The sequence below is a fragment of the Mya arenaria genome, chromosome 15, assembly GCF_026914265.1.
Source record: "Mya arenaria isolate MELC-2E11 chromosome 15, ASM2691426v1".
Classification (NCBI taxonomy): Eukaryota; Metazoa; Mollusca; class Bivalvia; order Myida; family Myidae; genus Mya; species Mya arenaria.
The window spans coordinates 49719560-49742356 of record NC_069136.1 but is presented as its reverse complement, the minus strand read 5'-3'; the positions used below and the strand labels follow the sequence as shown (position 1 = coordinate 49742356).

The window sequence follows — 22797 nt, the reverse complement described above, 5'->3', positions numbered from 1 at the left end:
TATGAGTTCTCGAACAAACTCTCATCCGGCCATACCGGTGGTATACAGACTTAGCTAACTTAACAATTCTTGTTAAATGTTTATCTCGAATATTTAGAACAGCTGTTGTAATGTCACATTTCAGGAACCACACGTTTGATACAAAGAGTCGGAGTCCAGTACAGTACGGGACTGTTTTGATAAACAGAAATGCATTACAGAAGGGAACCATTGGTGTGTGCTGGGAGCGGGCCAGACGCAACGATTCTAAGATGCTTGTAACAGATCGCATGGGGATAAACGTTTCATTTGAACATAATTTAAACATCTTTAATGAACCATTCTTCGTGTTGTGATGATAATACTGTCATGATAATTGTTAATGACAGATATTGTGATAATGATAACCATAAAATGATATTGCGATGATACAATGACAATGTATGCTCCACCCGGAACAATGTTTATATCACTGAAAATACTCTTTGAACTATATGTATAAGTGCTGTTTTACAGAAATAAAGACATTATAATGGACATGTTCTTCATTTATTCTATAACTGTATATCTTAGATTTGTTTTATACATTGAATAAAATGATTGACAATAAAAGCGATCACAGATAATCAGATAAAATCAAAGATAAGTAATCAAATAACATAACGATTAATTAATAAACAAACTTTTGTTATGATCTGCCTGAGATTCTACTTTCTTCCACATCAGATAAGTTGACCTAAAAATTTGGCAAGGACCAAGATAAAAAAGTACCCGTATGGAATTCATTTTTTTCAATCGTCATCACACAATTACCTCCCTTGTAGACGACTGTCGTCTGTAGCATCATGGAAACATTGTCTCGTGGCAATTTTTAAATTCAAAATTGATTATTTCTCGCTTCAAATGGAGCAATAGAAAAGTTTTCGCGCTCCATTCAAGAAATAACGCTGTCCTCTTTTTAGAACTATAAATATTTAATCATAACATAAACATAATCTGAATCACTGCACGAATATCCATAACAAACACGAATTATTACAAATCTATACGCGCATTATATTCACTACGCACAAAAGATTTCCAGGTTTTTACAGGATCATCGCCGCTCGTGTAAGATAGGTTCATCCCACCCCTCTCGCAGGGTGTTTTGCGGAAACACGGTAAACCCCGCTTCCGCTATACACTCTATGTTCGGGTTGGGATGAACCTTGCACTCTCGGCCATGAAAGATACTTATTATCTAAAATTTGATGTTTTATTTGGTGTGTTTAATAACTTTTGCTTGCACAATCTACTTCTATGCCGATAACATTTCCCACATTCAGCGCACTGGTATGATTTCTCGCCAGTATGGCTGTCCATATGAGCCTTCAGGTCTATTTCTCCTCCATTGAAATCCCACACATTTCGCACGTATAACGTGTCGTGCCATCTTCTCCTCGCCAATGCCTGTTCAGGCACGTATGTATGGTGACCTCCTGCATGCATTTCGGACATAAAAACTGCTTATTGGATCCATGTGTGGTGCACCTGTATAAATACATGTATGCCATTAAAAGTATGCAATTAAAATACTTGTAATTGCAATATAATAAAAAACGCCTGAGCTTGTGACTGGTAGATAATTGCTTAATTATAGAATAATATAGAATAAAACAAGAATAATATAAGTATTTTTTAATACTAGAATACACTTACATATGACGCGTCAAACTCTCCGTGGTGTATAACTGTTTCTAACAGCATGTAAATGCTTTTACACCGTCATAGCGGCGCTCATGCAATTTCAGCCCCCATGTCGTTTTCAACGCATTCCCACAAACGTGGCAAACAAATGACATCACTGAAACAGACACTGTCATTCATTAATTAAGCTCCACTTGATTTACTTCGCAAAATATATTACACAAATTGCAGTTTGTTAAAAGAATATCATCTGTAAAAGCATGTTCATAAAAAATACGTCTCGTGCAAACAAACGCTTATTAAAATCTTAAAAGATGGCTTACCTAGCTAAGTAAAACGACATAAAGCGTTTCACTTTCCCTTATGCATATGACCGTAAGCATTATGATCATAATAATAATTAAATATAAATTCAAAAATCTTACAGCAATAGTTATGGATATGAAAATAATAAAAAGTTTTAAAAGCTTTCGACATATACGATAAGTTATTATTATTATTATTATATAAGATGCCTACGTGCGTTTGTCATTTTAGGTAGACTACGTACGTTTGCCTTATGAAAATGCCAACGTGCGTTTGCCAAATTTAAATACTTCAGAAAATGCATTTGTTTGTACAAATTGCATCGCACAAAATATTCATAAAACAAATAAAAGCAATTATTGAACAACTGAAAGTCAAAACAATTGAAAAATTGTGGCAATTTATCAAAATATGTGACATTTTAACACTACCTACGTGCGTTTGCATTCATGGACACAATTTGTATCGAAGTGTTCTCGGAAACTATGCAGACATGAATGGTGACCAATACACCGATCGAAAGACAAAACAATGCATTCTTTTTTGCGCTATGTCATTTGAACGAACTCTCGCGTATAACAAAAATATCGATAAGAAACTTTCCTTGATTAACGATCAATCGAGCCAAAATACTACTGGCGTTTGCATTTGTGGTCACGTGACTTTTTTGCTCATCCCCGGTGTAAATCTTCATTATTATGTTTATTTCTCCACCAAATTTGGAACACAAAATAAACATAATGATACCAATATAAAACGCTATTACTTTTAAAATAAGTTGGACAATTAAATGCATCAGTGTGAAAAATGGCCAAAACCAATGCACGAGGAAATCGCATGTGGCTAAATAGACAGTAAACCCCTGTGCTTATATGGAAGACACAAAATGGCGCGGATGTCTCTACAAGAAAGAGGGGTAGCAGTTGGATTGATTTTTGCCATGATGATTACAATAACAAAGGAAACGTGCTCGAAAGCTTTGGGGATCAGGATTTATCAGACGTTATTCCTAAAATGAGATAGGCAACAAAAGAAAAGGGATATCATTTTATAATATTTACAACATTACTACGTCATTCAACCTAATAGATAATTATAAAAATATTCAATAGCAAGTAACAATAATTAACATTCAAGCGATTTAAATGTGTAAATCACTTAACAAATCGAACATTTACATGAGTAAATCGGTTGTGTTAGAAAATTGTTACACACTATAGTTTGAACAAACACGAACATATTTAAATAGCGAGGATGTCCATAACATGTCTGCAATATGCTAAGCCACCTGTTCTGTGAACATAGCTTCTGGCAAATTTCTCAATAAGTGTCTGTACCAAGTCTTCCTGTGTCTTCCTGTGTATGGGAAGGGACGGTTTTTGAGTGTGTCCCATACATGCTCTGTTTGGTTTAAGCTGGGCAATATATATATATATATATATATATATATATATATATATATATATATATATATTGTATTTACTACGTTATATAAGTTTTTAAATGATAAACGCCGGTAACATTGATTCATTTTGCACCATGCATGCCATGGTCCTATTGCAGACGACAATAACTCAGTATATCCAGGAAGTAATAAAGAAACGGCGATAAAACCAGTATCAGACTCTGGAACTCAAGAGAGCATTGATTAAACAGGACATGTTTAAATTTTAAGTTAAACACACTTGTGTCATATGAAAGTGATAGAACCGATGAAGAAATAAAACAACAAATCACTTCAAGTTATTGACCAATTTGCTTCAAACAATCACATTGGACTGGAACATGATATTTTCAACCATCCAGACATTACTTCGATGACAACTACCGTAATACATGTTGTCTACGGTGGTTCGGCAAAACCTCAAACGGGTCTTAGTTGTTAATACGAGTGTAGGTTTCGTACACCATTGAGCTTCCAATAATTGAGTGGAATGTTTAATAGTTTAAACCTATTGATAATCATACTGACAAGGTGATTAAAATGTAGTTGAATGGTGTCAACTTAATTCTTAAGTTTTGGCGAGCGTGAAAATAAGAATACTTGCACCGCCTTAAGGAGGGATAATTCATTTAAATGTAAAGACATGGAGAAAGCCACGTTTGGGGAAATGCTTTCAGAGCGGAATAAGGTTTTTAACGAGCAACAAAAGTGTTACTTGTGTTAAATAAATGAAGTCACCGTTGTCACGTCAAGTGTTATGTCATTGTTATGCAACTGTTGACTTTCATGGGGTTTTCATAACTGCTATGTAATGAGTAAACATTTGTGAATGTTATGTGAATGTAATGTGTAAATGTTACTTAAATGCTTAAGATATAAGCTGTTTATCCCCTGATGTTAGTTAGCTTGTTACTTTCTTGTAAACTCATAGGATTTGTTTGAACATATCAACATACAATTAACACTGACGTAAATTTCACTGACTGTGCGAAGGCGGTTACCGAAATCTTAACCAAGGATGAAAGCTCGTTAGTTGTTTAATGGGTGTTAAAATAAGGCGCATTTTCTCTCGTGTGGTAATAATCAAGATCTTTGTGAATGTTACTTGACGTCTCCCAGAAGTTTTTATACTTGTATTTCATTGTTTTACCAATTGGATTTATTTTGTAACATATGAATAAGCTTTTATGATAAATCATGCGTGCAATGATATACATGAATATATAAACATGGGATAATCAATCCTAATTTAAATAAACTCAATTGATAGCGGTATTGTCATTTTCTATTTCTTTTTCTTTGATTATGGTTCTATTTATAAAAAGAAATATTAATTCTTCATTTGAGAGTAATAGATTCAAAAGTAGGCATTCAAGACCCAATATATTATGTTTCAATTATGCCAAAAAAGCTCCAACGCACATCCTTAAATATGACAATCTTACGAACCCAACTATGTCGGGGCTTCTTTAATGTTGCAACGCATTTGTCATAAATGGTTTTGGGTTATATATAAAAGCTGGCCCGAAAAAGCCAATCAAATACATGTTTATCGTTTTAAAACTGGTATTCAGGTTACCAGTCTAATTTTAAGCGGTGTTCCGGTTGGCAAAGAAGGAGGTGTAAATTCCGCATTATTTTTCCATTAGTGACAATTGAACAAACCTACATAGGCAATATTATTCTCGTTATACACGGTTGCCTTGCCTTTTCATTAACACTTCATGGTCATTCAAATTGAATCTTGCAGTTATCAAGAGTAACTAACAAATTAATAAAGCGCTTCCTCTTACAGCATAGTTTGCCATCATATTCTTTAAAATGTATTTATCTGTTGTAAGAAATCAACATGTATTACAATACGTTTAAACTGAACACCACATCCAAAAGATGCGTGTGCTTACTAATGCCGGTAAGTCAAAGTGCATACCCTTCCGAAGGGCAGGATGCAAGGCACTTACTTCTCGTTCAAATTACATTTTAGACAAGTAACAGTCTAATATCTCATTTCAACATTATCAATTGTTAGAATATATGAATTTCATAAGTAATACATCTCTGTTTTATTTCCTAACTGGTGACTTATAGGCCCATAGAGCCGGGTGTTACCTTCTTTATATTTTGAGATTTTCTGTCCTATTATACAACTTACTTACATACTTACTTTCTTACTTACTTACTTACCTACTTACTTACTTACTTGCTTGCTTGCTTGCTTGCTTGCTTACTTACTTACTTTCTTACTTATTTCAATTTCTCGTTTGAACAGTTATGATTATTCCGTTTTGAAAGTTTTTACGCGCAATCAACACGGTTCTTGGACACAAAATAAGGTGAAATTGATTGAGAGTTGTTATCATTAAGAATTTTTTTGTCTGAAATAAATAAAATTGATCCATTGACACCTTCCCATTGAAAATTAAAAACATGTCTCCATAATACTTCGCATGAAATGGCCTAAAGGGAAGCAATCAACAAATAAAAAACACAAATGTAAGGTCAACAGTTGTCTACCTTATAACATCGTAAATATTACCTGGGCTACCATAATGCACTGATTCACTCACTCAATTGAATAAATTTAAACGTAACGATAAAGGATACACCTACAAACATACTCGGCATTGATCTACTGGTCTGGACTTGTTTACAAACAGCGATGTCGGAGTTAAAGAGACTCAATATTATTCCTATATCATAGTTTCAACATCATACTAAAACCAACTTTGGGGTAGATGAAAGCGGCCTTGTGCACCAGTCTCTACTATTTTTGGATGAATTATCCCCTGACTAAGAGATACATAGTTCTAATGTGGAGACGTGAAGTCATAATTAGGATATAGTTGGTCCTTATGAATAGAAACTCCTTGTCAGGATATTCTTAGTCCTAATTAGGAGATAATAAGTCCTTATTAAAAGATAATAAATCCTAATAAGGATATACTTAGTCATAATTTGGGGATACAAAGTCCTTTCTTGGAGATACTTTTTCGTATCTACAATAGTTCGGATTTACTACAATATGTCAGAATTACAAGTTTATGGAAACGTAGCTATTGTCACAGTTCATAATACTTTTGAATGAACATTCCCCTTATATACTAAGTCCTTATTTGAAGATCATAAGTCTTAATTAGGATAAAAAAAGTCTTAATTAGGTGATTATTGTTTGCATTACATAAACTCAATTATCATTATTCAGTTATTTGCTATTGAGCTAGAGGCTAAAATCTCCTGAAAACTCATTGAAAACTGTGAGAAAAGTGTCAAAAGATATCCAAACTTATTTTACAATGTTCCATTGATTGCGAAGTAATGATTTGTCAAAGATCGACTTGATCAATAATTAAATAAATACCGATGCACGGTTATTTATTAATAAGTAAACTAATCGATTCCGACATTTGAGCGTGTTAAGCATTACAGGATTGTGGAAAAGGTTCACAAACTATTTCAAAGAAATACAATTTATACAGCGTATGAACAAGACATGTTTTGTTTTTTTAAATTATCTTAATGATTGAAACCATTCTTATCTGGTCAAATTCATAATTCAAACATTAATTTCAAAGTTAAGCTATCCTGATCACCATAAAGCAGAATTAATAAAAGCATATACAAATATAACCATTTTGTCAGTGACTATTTATATAAACTGGTCGATTTCCATGCTGCAAAAGGTATGGACATATACTTAGTATATCTATAACATTCGAGTTAGAAGTCGAGTCTTAGTCCTTCAAATGTACACATATATCCTAATTTGTATTTCTTATACTTAATTTATTTCTTCAAATACGATATCAAAAACATAGAATTCTTTGTTTCCACTTATATCTAAAACAAATATGGTAGGTAGGTAGACATTGCTATTTTTGAGAACCTGAAATTTGTACCAAACCTCTCCTATATCGGGGTAAATTACTATTGTATTTTTTTTAGATATAAATTGGTCAAATGTTAACATATTTACTAAAAAAACCCAAATCTTTTAGTAAATTACGAAAAATGGATACAATCTTTTAACTCCTGAATTTAATCTTATGTTCATCCATCATTGACTCGATTAGTTAGAGCGTTCTTTGTTCAAAATAAGACCTATATTGAATAACTGCCCTTTACTCTTTACGCTTCACACTTGCATCGTGTTGTATAGAACATGTTTTTGCAGATCCTCTTGAACAAGCATACGAAGTACAATGACGTCACACTTTCATGTATTTTGATCAATACACCAGACGCATAGATGATAGAGTCATGGGAGATAACGAAAACAAATAGTAAATCGAAAGTGCAGGTATTTCCGTGAATTAAACATATCTTTATTTTGTTTTCGACCATTAACACGCTACATACACCAAGGTACGATTGCTTTATTTTTGTATATACTATTAACTGATTGTTCTTCCATGGTTAAACTTTAAACTATAATCATTGAAAATATTTATTGAGACATTGGTAGATTCTATATTGAACGATCCATTGTATTCAACAATGATATTTCACTTTATATAAATATCTTTGCTTGTAGAAATGGACTTTAATGAGATGATATATAGGCCAGTGGCCATAGGGGAGCTGCTACGGCAGCAAGTGAAAGAACAAAGTAACTATTGCAACTTCACAGTGAAACAAGGACTCTGGGTAAGGTGGAATTGACCTTCGTCGAATTCATGAATTTTGAATTTGTACTGAAGAACATTTTGGCGTTATTATTTGGTGTTTGTTACCATTTACCCGACCGTTCCTTTTTTCCTCCACTTTTTTTGCCGTAGTGTTTTTTTTTCGTTATTTTCTAAAAATGTGCATTTTTGGAGTGAAAATGTAAAAATTTGATCATTATATATTCAAAATTTTGTTCATTAGTAATATACCCTGATTTAGGTCGGTTGGGTACAGAATCCCGATTATTTAAAGATAGGTAATGTTATGCTTACCAAACTACCCAAGAAATAAAGAACTGTTTTGGGCCTTACTAAATTTCAGTTTTGAAATAAGACTTAATGTTTGAAAACATTTGTTTCGTGGACACCGACAGTTGACATTCATTCAAGGCTACACTATATGCGTAGGCGCATACTAGTTAAACACAATTGACATTGCACTGGAACAAGTAATTCGTCGTTTCACCTGTTCTTTTTGCCTGAAGATCAACTTACATAAAGCATAATCGGAAAAGTGAACGGTTTATTTTGTTTAAGAAAACATTTTGTCTCTGCCATATTGAATTAAACGGCAAAACATGCGGTAAAGAATGTATCAAGTAAACTTGAATAACGATCGTAGTTAGATACCGAGCAGTATTGTGAATGTATGAACTACGTTACTATTATTGAGCCAATCATAAGATGGCTATAATGTAAGTAAACAGTCGTACTTAAAATACAACCATCTCAAACTTACATATGGAAAACGCCTAAAGTTGAATATTTTCCATATGTGATCTTAAAATGCGCATGCAACGTGCATACGTTCTTACTGCTTATTACAACTAATGGCTTCAATTACATTTAAACAGACCAAGCGTTACCATGACTGTGTTTTGTGTGTCAGTCCATTCATCCAGGCAATGATGAGGAATAACTTCAATGAAAAAGCCAAAGGTAGGCTAACATTCGCATAACTGTTATCAGATTCATTCAGATTATGATCAGGAATAATTTTTTTTTAAATTTATATGAAAAAGGGACACATTAAAGGAAAAAAGTCACACAACTGAATCTGTTTTCGTCTTACATTATAAATGGCGAACTTAACTTAAAAATGACTATTTGAAAATCAGGCCATTAAAATGTTTCAGTTTTATAAATTGCCTAATTTATTTAATTATAAATAACTGAACGCTTCAAAGTTTTGAATAATTTAGTTTCCTTTTTAAATACCAAACTAGTGTACTGATTATGAAATAAAACATGAATGACGTGAGCATATAAGCCTAAAAGGACAGTCCCAGTATCTGGTATAGAAAACTATTAGTTTACTTAAATTGTGTGTCACTTATAAGGTCATATACGACAACTTTTTTCAGGTTTTGTAGAATTGAAACTAGGCTCTCCAGAGTCCATCGACATGGTAATGATGTTCTTCTACGGGCAATTTCCCATGTTGACCATAGACAATGTATCCGCCGTGATGCACCTGGCCGAATTTTTGTTGATACCAAATCTGAAGGCGTTCTGTGTAAACTGGATCAGAAAGGATACCAAGATGGATGAAGAAAACATAGAAAATCTACTCCATCTCAGCAGTATCTTTGATTTTAAAATGCTTGCATTGACAAAATACATCAGGCAACATTTGCCAGAATTGTTAGGCGGCAATCAGTTACTGACAATCACGGCTGACACGCTTGAAAACATGTTCTCAGATGCAACATTGTCATATGTTAACGCAGATGTCAGGTTTGAATTTATGATTAGGTGGGTAGAGCACTCCCCTGAACAGAGGAAACCAAAGCTAGACAAAATAATTGCAGGCATAGAACTCTCGGAAGTAACTGTTGGTTTGATTGAAAAAGCAAAAGGGGATAAACACTTTGAAGACTTACAAAATCTATATGAGACGGAAACTGAAACTGTGGCAAAAATGCAAAATGTATTGATCACTCAGAACGACCTTGATCATGGTTTTTCTGGGTTTTTGACCTAGCCCAGGAAAGATGGTTTAGGATTAAAAGCACTTGCAATCACTTAGAAAGAGCCTTTACATTCACCTACGCGAAATCCACTCTTTGCGTGGTGGAGAAGATATCAGAGAAATGTTTTATTCGCCTTCATGATTGTTTAGATCTTGACGAGTTAACTTACAATTTAGTAAGTCTTATCACTTCACATGATCAAAAAATAGGGAAACTTGTTAATATTTACATATCCGACAAAGTCTGTTATGTAGTCTCAAAATATCCGGTCCTAATAAAGAAAAAGGAAAGAGTACAAGGCCTTAGTCATAAGGCACAACGAACCCATCGAATGTCGACGTCAAGAAGTCCTACAAATATGACTAATGCTTCTAGAATGCTGACTCAAAGACCGACGATCCTTTTGGGGGGTAATCAGCGGAAGTAGTAACGAAACAATTTTAACGCCACTTCTGTCAATGAATATAGATTTTGAAGTAAGACTTGTTGTAAATGATGCCAAATTAATAGCGCTTTTTTCCAAAGTTCAGAAGTTTTTTTGCATATACGACCAACATTCCTGCAAAATGAAAATTCTCGATATAGAGCTTAAATGCCATGATGAAGTGAGTCCATTTAAAGATGGTTTCGTTATCTGTGACCAAAAGAAAATTCGTTTTATACAATCACAAACAGGTCTTCGAAATGAAAGAATATTTTCAGTTTATGAAACCTACCCGTATGAAAAAACTGATTTAAGTACTCTTGTTGTTGTTAGGAACAAATGGGTTCGTTATCGAATAAAAAGGAGATCTCACGAACGCTCTGATTTCTTCAAGCTGATGGAGTATACATCGGATGAATTGGGAAAGGTAAGTGCGAACGATGCAAAATGGAAGCAGATTCCTCTCCCCGACGACAATGTAGATGATTCTATCATTCGAAATATTCAAGAAATAGAGATTCCACGGTACAAGCTGAAATGCAATGTGAAGTGTCCACACTGTGATCGAATCAAAGCCGAAGAGTGTAGAGCCAATTTATTCACTGTAAACGCTCGTAGATACACCCAGCTAGGTGTACCTAGCGACTGGAACGACCATGACGATTATAACTATGATTACGATGATAACTATGATTACAATGATGATTGCTATGATCACGACGATGATTACAATTACCTAAGAAACGTGTTCGATAGGGATGATGATTATTATAACATTTATGACTAATCGGATGTCATTCCTAAAAAAACAAATAAGCCACAAAATGAAAAGGATATCAGTTCATACTGTTTGAAACATTACACTACTAAACAAGTGTATAATATTAAATAGCAAGTAACAATAAATAACATTCAAGCCATTAAAATGTGAAGATCACTGCACGAATTGAATGAATACAGTGTAAACAAACACGAGCATATGTAAATACCGAGGATATCCACCACGAGCTTTCATTTCGGCATCTAGTTCTGAATGTGCTAAACCAACTGATTTGTGAATGTGGATTCTTGCACGATTCTCAATACGTGTCTGTACTAGGTATTCCTTTGTCTTTCTGTGTATGGAGAGGGACGCGTTTTGAGTATGTCCCATACATGTTCTGTTGGTTTTAAGCCGGTCAATATTTTTTGTTATTAGTTTGTATGACGTTATATTAGTTGTTAAATGATCAACGCCGGCAATTATTAATTAACTTTGATACATTTTGCACCATAAATGACATGGTTCTGATGCAGACTGTAAACACGAAGTCTATCCAACACGTTTTAAAGAAGCATCGATTAAACCACTCTGGATCTCAGAGATCATACATAAAACAGGTATTATTGTATTATTATCAAAATATTATGTTACACAAACTTGTATAAAATGTAAGAGATAGAACCGTCGAAGAAAAACAACACAAATCACATCAACTTGCTTTAAACAATCACACTGGGCCGGAATACGATCTCCTCAACCATTTAGAAAATTACGCCGATGACAAATACCAAAATATATGTTGGCTTATATTCTTCGGCAAAACCTCAATCGGGCCTTGGTAGTCAAAACGAGTGTAAGTTTCGTCTACATGTGACCTTCCAAGAGTTGAGTAGAATGTTTTAACTTATTGCTAAACGTACTGACAATGTGATTTAAATGTAGTTAAATGGTCAAAACTTGATTATTGGGGTTTTGCGAGTGTAAAAATAAGAATATTCAGTCAAATATAAAGACATGGAGAAGGCCACTTTTGTGGGAGTGCTTTCAGAAAGAAAGTTTTGAACGAGCAACACTTGTGCTACTTGTGTTAAACAGTTATCACGTGACGTGTTATGTTAATGCTATGTAAACGTTACCTTTCATGTTTTTTCATAATTGTTATGTAAATATTTATGTGTTTTCCCTGACGTTAGCCTGTTAGTTTCTTACAAACCTAAATGATTAGTTTGAACCTACAGTGTATTCTGACCTAATTTCACTGACTGTGCGAATGCGGTGACATAAACCTTAACCATGGACGATAGTTGGTAAGTTGTTCATGTATTTTGTGTTGAGGAATTGTCTCTTGTTTTGGGTTTGTTTTGCCTTGACCCTTGTGCTAATGAACATGATTTTTGTTAAATGTAAAGCTTCTTGACGTGTACCTGTAGTTTCCATAATTGTTTTACATTATTTTAACTGTTGGATTTATGTATATATGAATTTGATTTTATGATAATTTACATAATGCATATGGACTGTGACAGTGGTTTCTGTGTTACAAAAACATTTCGAATGTGGTGTAAAACAAACATTAAACTTTAAAGAACAAACCTGTAAAACGGCGAAAAAGCAAGTATTCATCAAAACCACTTAAATATCCCTTGAAAATAATATCTATCAGCGAAAACAGTCACTATATTGTACATTGTATTCATACATCACTGGACTGAAGTTATTTTTGTATGAGTTTGTAAGGCTGTTAAGCGATACAACAGCAATATTTCAAGAAGTATAACATTAAAAATAAACTGTGTTTACTGGGCGCTTTGGTAATTATTTTACGCTTTTACTTAAAAGACGACAATAAGATCATTTAAAAGGTCAGAAATGAAATATTAAGTTGTTCTCCCATTATTGTCGTGTTATTTTAGCATGGACTGAATGAATGTAGATTGCGTGCAATGATATACATGTATATAATTTTATAAACATGGGATAATCAGTCCTAATTTAAATAGACTCAAATGATAGCGGTATTGTCATTTTCCATTTCTCTTTCTTTGTTAAAAGTTATATTTATATTTGTTTTATTGATTCTTCATTTGAGAGTACTAGTTTCAAAATAGGCATTCAAGACCCAAAATAAATGTTTCAATTATGCCAGAAAAAGCTCCAACGCACTTCTTAAATATAACGTTCTTACGAACCCTACTATGTTGGGGCTTCTTTAATGCTGCAACGCCTTTGTCGTGAATGGATTTTGGTTATATAAAAGCTGGCACGAAAAAGCCAATGTTTAAAAACCAATACATGGTAATCCTTTTAAAAATGGTATTCAGGTTTCCAGTTCAAATTTAAGCGGTAAAGAAGGAGGGTTAAAGTCCTCATTATTTTCCATTAGTGGCAAATGAACAAACCTACATTATTATCTGCGTTGAACACGGTTGTCTTGCCTCGTCATTGAAGTGACAGAGCCAACGGAGAAATACAAAATCAAATAACATCAATAAACTGACCAAATTGCTTCAAACAAACATACTAGGCCTGCTGATGTAATTCTCAGCTATTCAGTCATAGCACCGACGACATGTATAAAATTTTTCTACGAAGCTTCGTAAAACTTCAATCCGGCCAGAACAGGCTTTGTGTTCCAGTGATCTTCCAAGAGTTGAGCTGAATGTTCAAACCAATGGCTTATCAAACTGACAAGGTGATTAAAATGTGGTTGAATGGTAAAAACATCATGATACCTGTGGAATCGTGGAAATAGGAACAAAACTATTGAAAATGGGGGCGGGGGTCCTTTCAAAGCAAGAAAAGGTTTAGAGGAGGAACTTCATGCAACTTGTGACTATATTCAACAAATACATTCTATTCATTGTAATTCGAAATTAATACGACTATTTTGATGTAAAAGTAAAATGTAAGTTTGTAATGAATGCGGTAAAGAGTACAAATACAAATGATTTGAAGAGAGATTGTCAGAGAAACAAAAGTGCTAGCGGATTCAGGGGAGGGGGGCAGCAGCGTTCCGCACCTAAAATCGTCCAAATCTCCTTTTTGCTGTCAATATCGGACAAACAAATAAATAAAACACACTCAAAATGCACCATTTGGGACAATTGTTAAGGGGGAGTACCCCCAAATCTCCTTCCAACATTTTAAAGCAATTGAATTCCGACTCTGAGGTAGATGCGAATGCCAAAAGTCTGTGCCCCTAAGTTTCACCCTCTCTTACGTCAGTTCCTTGATCCGCCCTTGAAATGGTTGAACGGCCGAGGTATTTCTAGGAACGCTTAACGAAAAAGCGTTGTTTGCTAAACGTGCTATCGAGCAAAGCAATTATATTTCCTAAAATTATATATTTTCCGACGACAATATGAAAAATGGAAAATATCGACATCAATCTCGAATACAATGATGAAGTCAGTCCCTTCACAGATAGATTCGCTATTTTTGTTAGTGAAAGTATATTTACCGTATCGTTATCCGTGTTCTGCCATGCGGCTATTTTAGCTATAAGGATTGACAGGCTGTAATGTTCGAAACGTGATGCTATCTATTTGAAATAAAAATTGGGCATTTACCCTGATATATATCTTATTACAAGCTGTAAATGAAGTAAATACCGGCTTTATTACAGAATTGCCTATTTATTAGAAAAAGCAAAGCATGATTCGTGCGTTACGTTAAAGGGGCTGTACTCCGTATGATGAAATAGCGAAAAAAAAAAGAAAGTTGTCGAAAACTGACATAAACTTGGTATCGATGTGTACAATGCATTGAAACTTACTATTTGAACTACCACATTGTATACAATTATTTTTTTTTCGCAGTTTTTTTCGTATTTTTCCATTTAACACTAGTCTGCAATTTTGGCGACACCGTTTCGAACCCGGCCTCCGACTCGATTATTTCATTAACATTTTGGTATTTTGTTTACAATTATGATATCAAAGAGTAAAACATTTTATCAAATAATTGTCCTGAGATTCTCCAAAAATCAAAGCACAAGAAATGTTGTAGACTGGGTGAATAGTATAGTTGTCGAGACTGTTATGACATTAAGCATTGACGAGATGATATCGAGATGCATGTGATATGCACTAACAATCCATTTTATGCAAATCGAGGAGTGAATAACATGGATAGCAAGGTTGTTTATTTGTACAAATGGATAATGTATACAATATTTTAAAGTTAATGTATGTTGTAACAACTTTTTCCATATTGTATTATTGTTTTCATATCATGTGTTTGCAAAATTTACAGACCAATCACCTCTACAACATCTTTAAACTATACAATCACACTAATTTTACATTGAAACACACTTTCTTGCATATATCAAACATCAACAATTCTAACACCAAAGTGATGGTATGTTCAATTTGATTTTAAACTCATCTCGCAGTTACCTTTCAATGCTTTGTGTCATTAAAGTCAGTCTCGTCACCCACTATACCACTCCCCCAGTTTCTTAGGACTTTCAGTGTTTTAATTCTTTTAAGCAGGCACATTTGATTTTAATGTTACTCTTGAGTCATGTATGTGTTTTCATCTGAACTTTAGACATACATTACTTATATATAACGGGTACCACTTGATTACTGCGAAATGGGGCCTGCCATTAATTACACATACCATAATGGTAGTGATGGGTAATCGGCTTGGATTTTTAAAATTGATTAATCGGAGACTCTGATCGAGTAATCGGCTGTAGTCGGACATTATCACAAAAGCATCATTTTCTGATATATATCAATAAGGACCTTAGTTTTCATGTATATTTCATTTCATATGCTTCAGTCAAAAAACAGGTATTATTTCTGGCACCTTGAATAATTACAAAAATAATTTAAATATAAATATTCTAAGGTTTATGAAGTAAGGGAACATTTTAAGGTGAGGTCTTAAATTTACTGTTATTTATAAAATGGTACATGGTTGACCATGGCTTTTGGTTGATAATTACCCCAGTGTGAAGAATAATGGCCCGAGGCAACCAAAAGCGATGTTCAACCATGTCTTATCTTGTATAATACATATGTTTCGTCATTTGTCAATGACTTTATCCAGTTTTGAAAATTAAATTGAAAAAAGAGACATAACACATTGGTTTTGGATGGCATTAGCTATTAAAAAGTTATTGGAAATTAAAATAGCAAACCTTTTCTCACGTATTTTCTGAAATAGACGGCAATATTTTCATTCTTCATATATTTCCTGTGTTTACATCGACGGATTTTGACGTTTGTTTCAATATGCGAGCACAGCTAGGGTCGATCAAGCATAGTTTCATACGAATCTAGGACGACCGATCACCAGGGTAATCAAATATTTTGAAATCAGAGTCGCTGTCTGCCATCATAAAGCGATTTGAACGCAAAAAAACCCCACTAAAGTACTGTTAAAACTCAAAGTATCGGCAACTTCTCTTAGCTCTAAGTAACTGCGCTATAAAAAGTTGGAAATTTAGTAGATTTAAACATTTTGATTCGATTTTTCGATTATGGAACGATGAGATCGCCGATCACCGAGTTACGAATGTCTGCAGATATAATCGATTATCGGCAATCAACGGCCCATCACTACATAATGGACAATGTTTGTCAAAGACATTTAATGTAATTAAAGGGCAATCAACAGCCCATCACTACATAATGGACAATGTTTGTCAAAGACATTTAATGTAATTAAAGTCCCCAGGATAGTTTTTAATGCTAACCAATGGAGCCTGATTTTTTTGATTAAGTAAATCAAAGTAATGAAACCAGCTCTTTAGGGCAAGTGCACCTATGTGTTCATTATTTTTGCTATATCCCTTTAAAGTTTAATAATTGTTAAGTAAACTGGGTAAAAGCGATAGTCATGACCTTTTTATCATGAATATAACTTTATCTATCCAAGTTGATCATAAACCCTCTGACGAAAGGTACGTTCAGACTCGTAAGCCAGTTTATACACTGATGAAACATTTGTATTGTGTAAACACTGTGTGAACATATTAGTCGGAATATGAGTCTTTCCCAGGCATCAATTATCTGTTAATTCTGATATTTTAAGTGTATCTAGGCTTGAGGTATGATTCTATTATTTGTATCTCTTTGTACTATTTTGTGTTATAAGTCGAGTTAACGTTAATGTTTTTTTGCTACTTTCATGCTGTTACTAATAAATCCCCCGCCACGGAGTTGGAAGGGGATTATAGGAATGCCCTTCGTCCGTCCGTCTGTCTATCTGTCTGTCCGTCCGTATGTCCGTCTGGCTGTAACATTTCGTGTCCGGGTTATAACTTACATATGCTTTGATAGATTACCATTTTACTTAGTTCAAATGTTGTCCTCATTGAGACGATGTGCAATTACTATGACACGGGTCCATACTTCAAAGGTCAAGGTCACATGAGACATTTAAAGGTCAGAGTACACATGCTCGTGTCCGCGCTATAACTTACTTATGCATTGATGCATTACCATATTATTTGGTACAAATGTTGTCCTTATTGAAACGATGTGCAGTGACCTTGACCCGGGTCCATACCTCAAAGGTCAAGGTCACACGAGACATTTAAAGGTCAGAGTACACATGCTCGTGTCCGCGCTATAACTTACTTATGCTTCGATGGATTAATTTATTATTTAGTACAAATGTTGTACTCGTTGAGACGATGTGCAGTGACCTTAACCCGGGTCCATACCTCAAAGGTCAGGTCACATGAGACATTTAAAGGTCAGAATACACATGCTCATGTCCGCGCTATAACTTACTTATTCATTGATGGATTACCATATTAAGTGGTACAAATGCTGTCCTTATTGAGAAGGTGTTCAGTGATCTTGACCCTGGTCAATACCTTAAAGGTCAAGGTCATATCTGACATTTAAAGGTCATAGTACACATGTTTGTGTCCGGGCTTTTTACATTTAGCAGTGTAGTCATGTCAATTCTTACTGGATTTATTGACCTTATACAGTTCATGTACTTTCAGCAACAATAACTGAATTTGATCCAAGAACTCGAACCAATTGCAATTTGTGAAAGTAATCCATTATGAAGTTTCGGGTCCATATTATGACAATGCTAAATAGAAGATAAGACATAAATGTTAAATGAAAGTGTTAAACAAGTTGCACAGATTGATACTTAGCGCACTCTACCAAGCATTATCATTATGTGCAACAAGTTGATATTTAAAAAACAACAACAATGGACACAAATGTGATAATATATTTATAACATGTGTTTCTCTTCAAAAGCAGTAAAACAATGTTATGACATCACCACAATATATATATATATATATATATATATATATATATATATATATATATATATATATATATATATATATATATATATATATCACTTTATCGAAAATACTTAGGGCTTGCTATTTCATCGATGTTATAAATCATGGACTCATTTTCCTTCTTTTTTTTAGCAAAAATAACCTGGACATTGATCTTACCTACACTTCACACAATATGAATAACTTACAAATATCCCTTTATAATATGTTAAAATATCCAAGAATATTTAGGTTACCGATCAAACAACTTGTATTTCCTATATTCCCACTCTTGACCAGTGGTTGTGTCCAATTTTTGTCAGATTTGACGTACCAGTCAGGTTGCGAGAAAAACAAAATATTTAAAAAAAAACAACGGCGGGGGATATAGCCGTCCTTTGGACTGCGTTGTTGATTGATTGTAGTTCGGCGTATTCATTTTATAAGAGTCAATAGTTATGTCACTGTGTTAACTATTGTTTGAATGGCTTAAACGTAATTTATATTCTTGAGTTATAAGCTATTGAGCTAGATGGATATCACTCCTATTGAATAATGAAGAAATGTTTATAAGCTAGTGTGAAGTGATGTCCAAATCTGTTTTACCATCTTCCATTTAATGTTTACTCATGATTTGTCAGAAAACGACATGATCCAAAATCAAATGAAAACAGATGTACAGTCATTTCAGCAAACATTTCGCTTGGAATTCATTGCAGAGATACAATGCAAATGATTGAATGCCGGGTGTGGAAAATGGTTACACAAGCGTTTAAAGAAATAAAACATATGTTTATGGCCATGCCGTATTTAAAAAAATAATTATCTTTTGAATTATTCTAATAATTGGGCCATATTTATATGGTCATATTGATTGTTCCAACATGTATTTGAAAGTTTACCTAAACCCAGCAACCTAACCTTAATGACAATTTGATTAATACCAAATACGAGTATATGATGCTATTGAGTTATTGAAATTAGTAGACAGTTTATATAGTCTGTTCATGTTATGTGCTTCAATTACCGATTTTATTCATACACGCAACATGTTAGGATATTCAAGGTTTTGAGGAGTTTTGTGTTTTTGTTCCATGTTTATGGTTTGTGATCTTTTGTTTTCGTGTTCTATGTCTATGGCGTTGACACTGTTCCATTCAACAGGGTTTACGTTAATCTTTCGACTACTTGACTTGTTTCTGTAGATCTTCATATATATACTGGTATAACTTTCACTTTAGAAGTCGAATCTTGACCCTTCACCTGTATGCACATTTCTATTGTTATAGATTATGTATTTCATGGTCGTTGTTACTTTTCTTCCCTTTCAATTCCTCTAAATCCTAGAAGACTTTTGCCTTAACTGTTTCCAAAATCTTGAATGTTATTCAATATACGACTTTAGTGGATCTTGTTTTCATTCATCATTGACTTAATAGGTCCATTATTTATACCAATTAATCTGATTAGTCACACCGTTCTAAGATCCAAAAAAGACCGATTTTGAATACCATTCCTTAACGTTGCATGTGTTGTAAAGAACATGATTTTGCAGATTTGTTAGTTAAGACCCCCTTATACAAGAATGCGATTGGTAGCAGACGACGCACAATGTCATGCGTTCATGTATTTAGTTTAATACATGTGACCCATAGAGACTAAAACAAGTACAATTGTGTCCTTATTAATACTTATTTTCTGAAAATAATAATCGAAAGTAAAGGTATTTCCGTGAATGAAACATATCTTTATTTTGTGTTCGACCTTAAATACACTATGAAGATACGATTGCTTATTGTTGTTTGTACTAAGAATTGATTGTTCAACCTAATTCATTTGTATATGTATTTAAAGTATAACCATTCATAATATTATTGAGATATTTATAAGGTCTATATTAAACGATCCATTGCATACAAATTTGTATATATCTTTCCTTGTAGACATGGACTTTGATGAGGAGATATATGAATCTGTGTCAACCGAAGCGTTGCTATGGCAGCAATTGAAGGAACAAAGTGAAATTTGTAACTTCAAAGTGAAACAAGGAAACTGGGTAATGCGGAATTGATTCTTGATTTAAAAAAAGTACTCTGGAGGAAATTAATAAATTTACGTTTAAAATAGGTCTCAATCAATACTGGAATATGTATATGATATTGACACCGAAAGATGACATATTTACTCGTGGCTACAATAAGATCGGTGCACACTCAATAAAACATAATTGATATTTGACTGAAAAGATAACAACTCAATAATTAAGCGTTTAACTTTTAAATTTAACTAGTATAAAATGTAATCATAAAAATGCACCATTTATATTGTTAATGTTGACATTTTGTTGACATGAACTGCAAAACAGGCGGAAAACCATTTAACAATGTAAACTGGAAAATAATCATAGTTAGATACCGATCAGTACTATGAGTCTATGAAATAAGTAAATAACATTGAGCAATCCATAAGATAGCTACGATAAAAACAGTTACGCTTAATTTCAACCATGTCAAATTCAGAAATAAAAGACACTTCAAATTAAATATATCCAACAATGATCTCAAATGCACATTGTTCTCTCCTATACGTTTTTACTGATAATCACCAGTGATGGCTTGATTCCATTTTAACAGAACAAGCGTTACCATGACTGTGTCGTGTGTGTCAGTCCTTTCGTCCAGGCAGTGATGAGAAATAACTTCGATGAAAAAACAAAAGGTAGACTTACATTTCTATCAATGTTTACAGATTCATACTAGTATAATAATCAAGAAAACAGTGAATGTCTGCAACGTATATACACTTTGTTTGCAAAGTCTGATTTTGGTGCGTCAATTTAGAATATTACTCTAAATTTGAATGAAATTCAATACAACTGGAATTAAGACAGAATATAATCAGGCTATTCGAAGGCTCGGTGTTTGTTACCTTTGTTTTCTCGCACGATTTCAAACTTATTTTCATAACAATCTGAATGAGGGACAAATTTTAAGTCACACACATAATATATGTTTGTTTGTTTAATATTTGTCATTTTGAAAGGCTACCTTTATTAAATAATCATCACTTCAACGCTTCAATTTTTTTATTATTTGATATTTGTTTATAGAACAATGTAGCGTATGAATTTAACCTTAAAAGTGCACGCCCAGTATCTGGTGAATAAAACATAAAATGGTGTCTTACTTAAAGGTCATGTACAATAATTTGCTTTTCAGGCTTTCTCGAGTTGAAACTAGGCTCTCCAGAATCCATCGACATGGCAATGATGTTCTTGTACGGGCAATTTCCCTACTTGACCATAGACAATGTTTCCGCCGTGATGCATTTGGCCGAGTTTTTATTGATACCGAAGTTGAAGGCGTTCTTAGTAAACTGGATCAACAATGAGACCACAGTGGATGAAGAAAACGTAGAAAATCTACTCCATCTCAGCATTATTTTTGATTTTGAAATTCCTGCATTGACAAAGTACATCGGATAACATTTGCCAGAATTATTTGGTGGGAATCATTTACTAACAATCACTGATGACACGCTTGAACATATGTTTTCAGATAAAACCTTGTCATATGTTACTGCAGATGTGAAGTTTGAATTCATCATAAGGTGGGTAGAGCACTCACCTGAACAGAGGAAACCCAACTAGACAAAGACGTTGCAAGCATAGAACTACCGCAAGTAACTGCTAGTGTGTTGGAAAAGGCAAAAGAGAACAAATACTTTGAAAACCTACACACCTCATTTGAAAAAAAAATCTAAATGTATGTATCACTAACCAGCCAAATATAGATGGTGATTTCTGGGTTTTCGACTACGGTAGGGACAGATGGTATAAACTTGAAGGAAACCCTCACTATCAGTTCACAAAAATGTTTGCATTAGCTCCCGGTGAAACCATTCTTTGCCTGGTGCAGAAGACATTTAAAGAATGTGTAATTCGTCTTCATGATTTTTCAGTACTCGACAAGTTTTCTTGCACTTCAGTAAGTTTTGTTACTTCACACAAAAAGGAACATTTAAAAGTATTTACAAAGCAGATAAAATATGTTACGCGGTCTCATACGATCAAGCGACAATAACGGAAAACGAAACAATGCAAGGTAAGCTGGAACAACGATTTCATCAAATGGCGGTGTCAAGAGGTCCTATAACACATTATGAAATCGTAAATAGAAAGGGAACATACCCAACACAGAGGCCGATACTCTGCTTAGGGGGCAATAAGCGAGTGTAGTGAGGAAACAGTTTTGACGCAAATTATTTCATTAAATGTAGGGTTTGA

At 33.8% G+C, this 22797-nt stretch overlaps 1 protein-coding gene across 2 annotated transcripts; it reads left to right on the top strand.

The window, feature by feature from the left end:
* The first annotated feature begins 7591 nt into the window (after nucleotides 1–7591).
* LOC128220278 (kelch-like protein 30) lies at nucleotides 7592–11007 on the top strand. Of its 2 annotated transcripts, none has more exons than XM_052928618.1 (4): nucleotides 7592–7712; nucleotides 7947–8059; nucleotides 8934–9018; nucleotides 9444–11007. In XM_052928618.1, the coding sequence occupies exons 2-4, from the start codon at nucleotides 7949–7951 to the stop codon at nucleotides 10061–10063; spliced, it is 816 nt and encodes a 271-aa protein (XP_052784578.1). In that variant the 5' UTR covers nucleotides 7592–7712; nucleotides 7947–7948; the 3' UTR covers nucleotides 10064–11007. The 2 variants fall into 2 exon arrangements, with proteins under 2 accessions (XP_052784578.1, XP_052784577.1); XM_052928617.1 differs by having other exon boundaries at nucleotides 7670–7777.
* Nucleotides 11008–22797: the final 11790 nt, after the last annotated feature.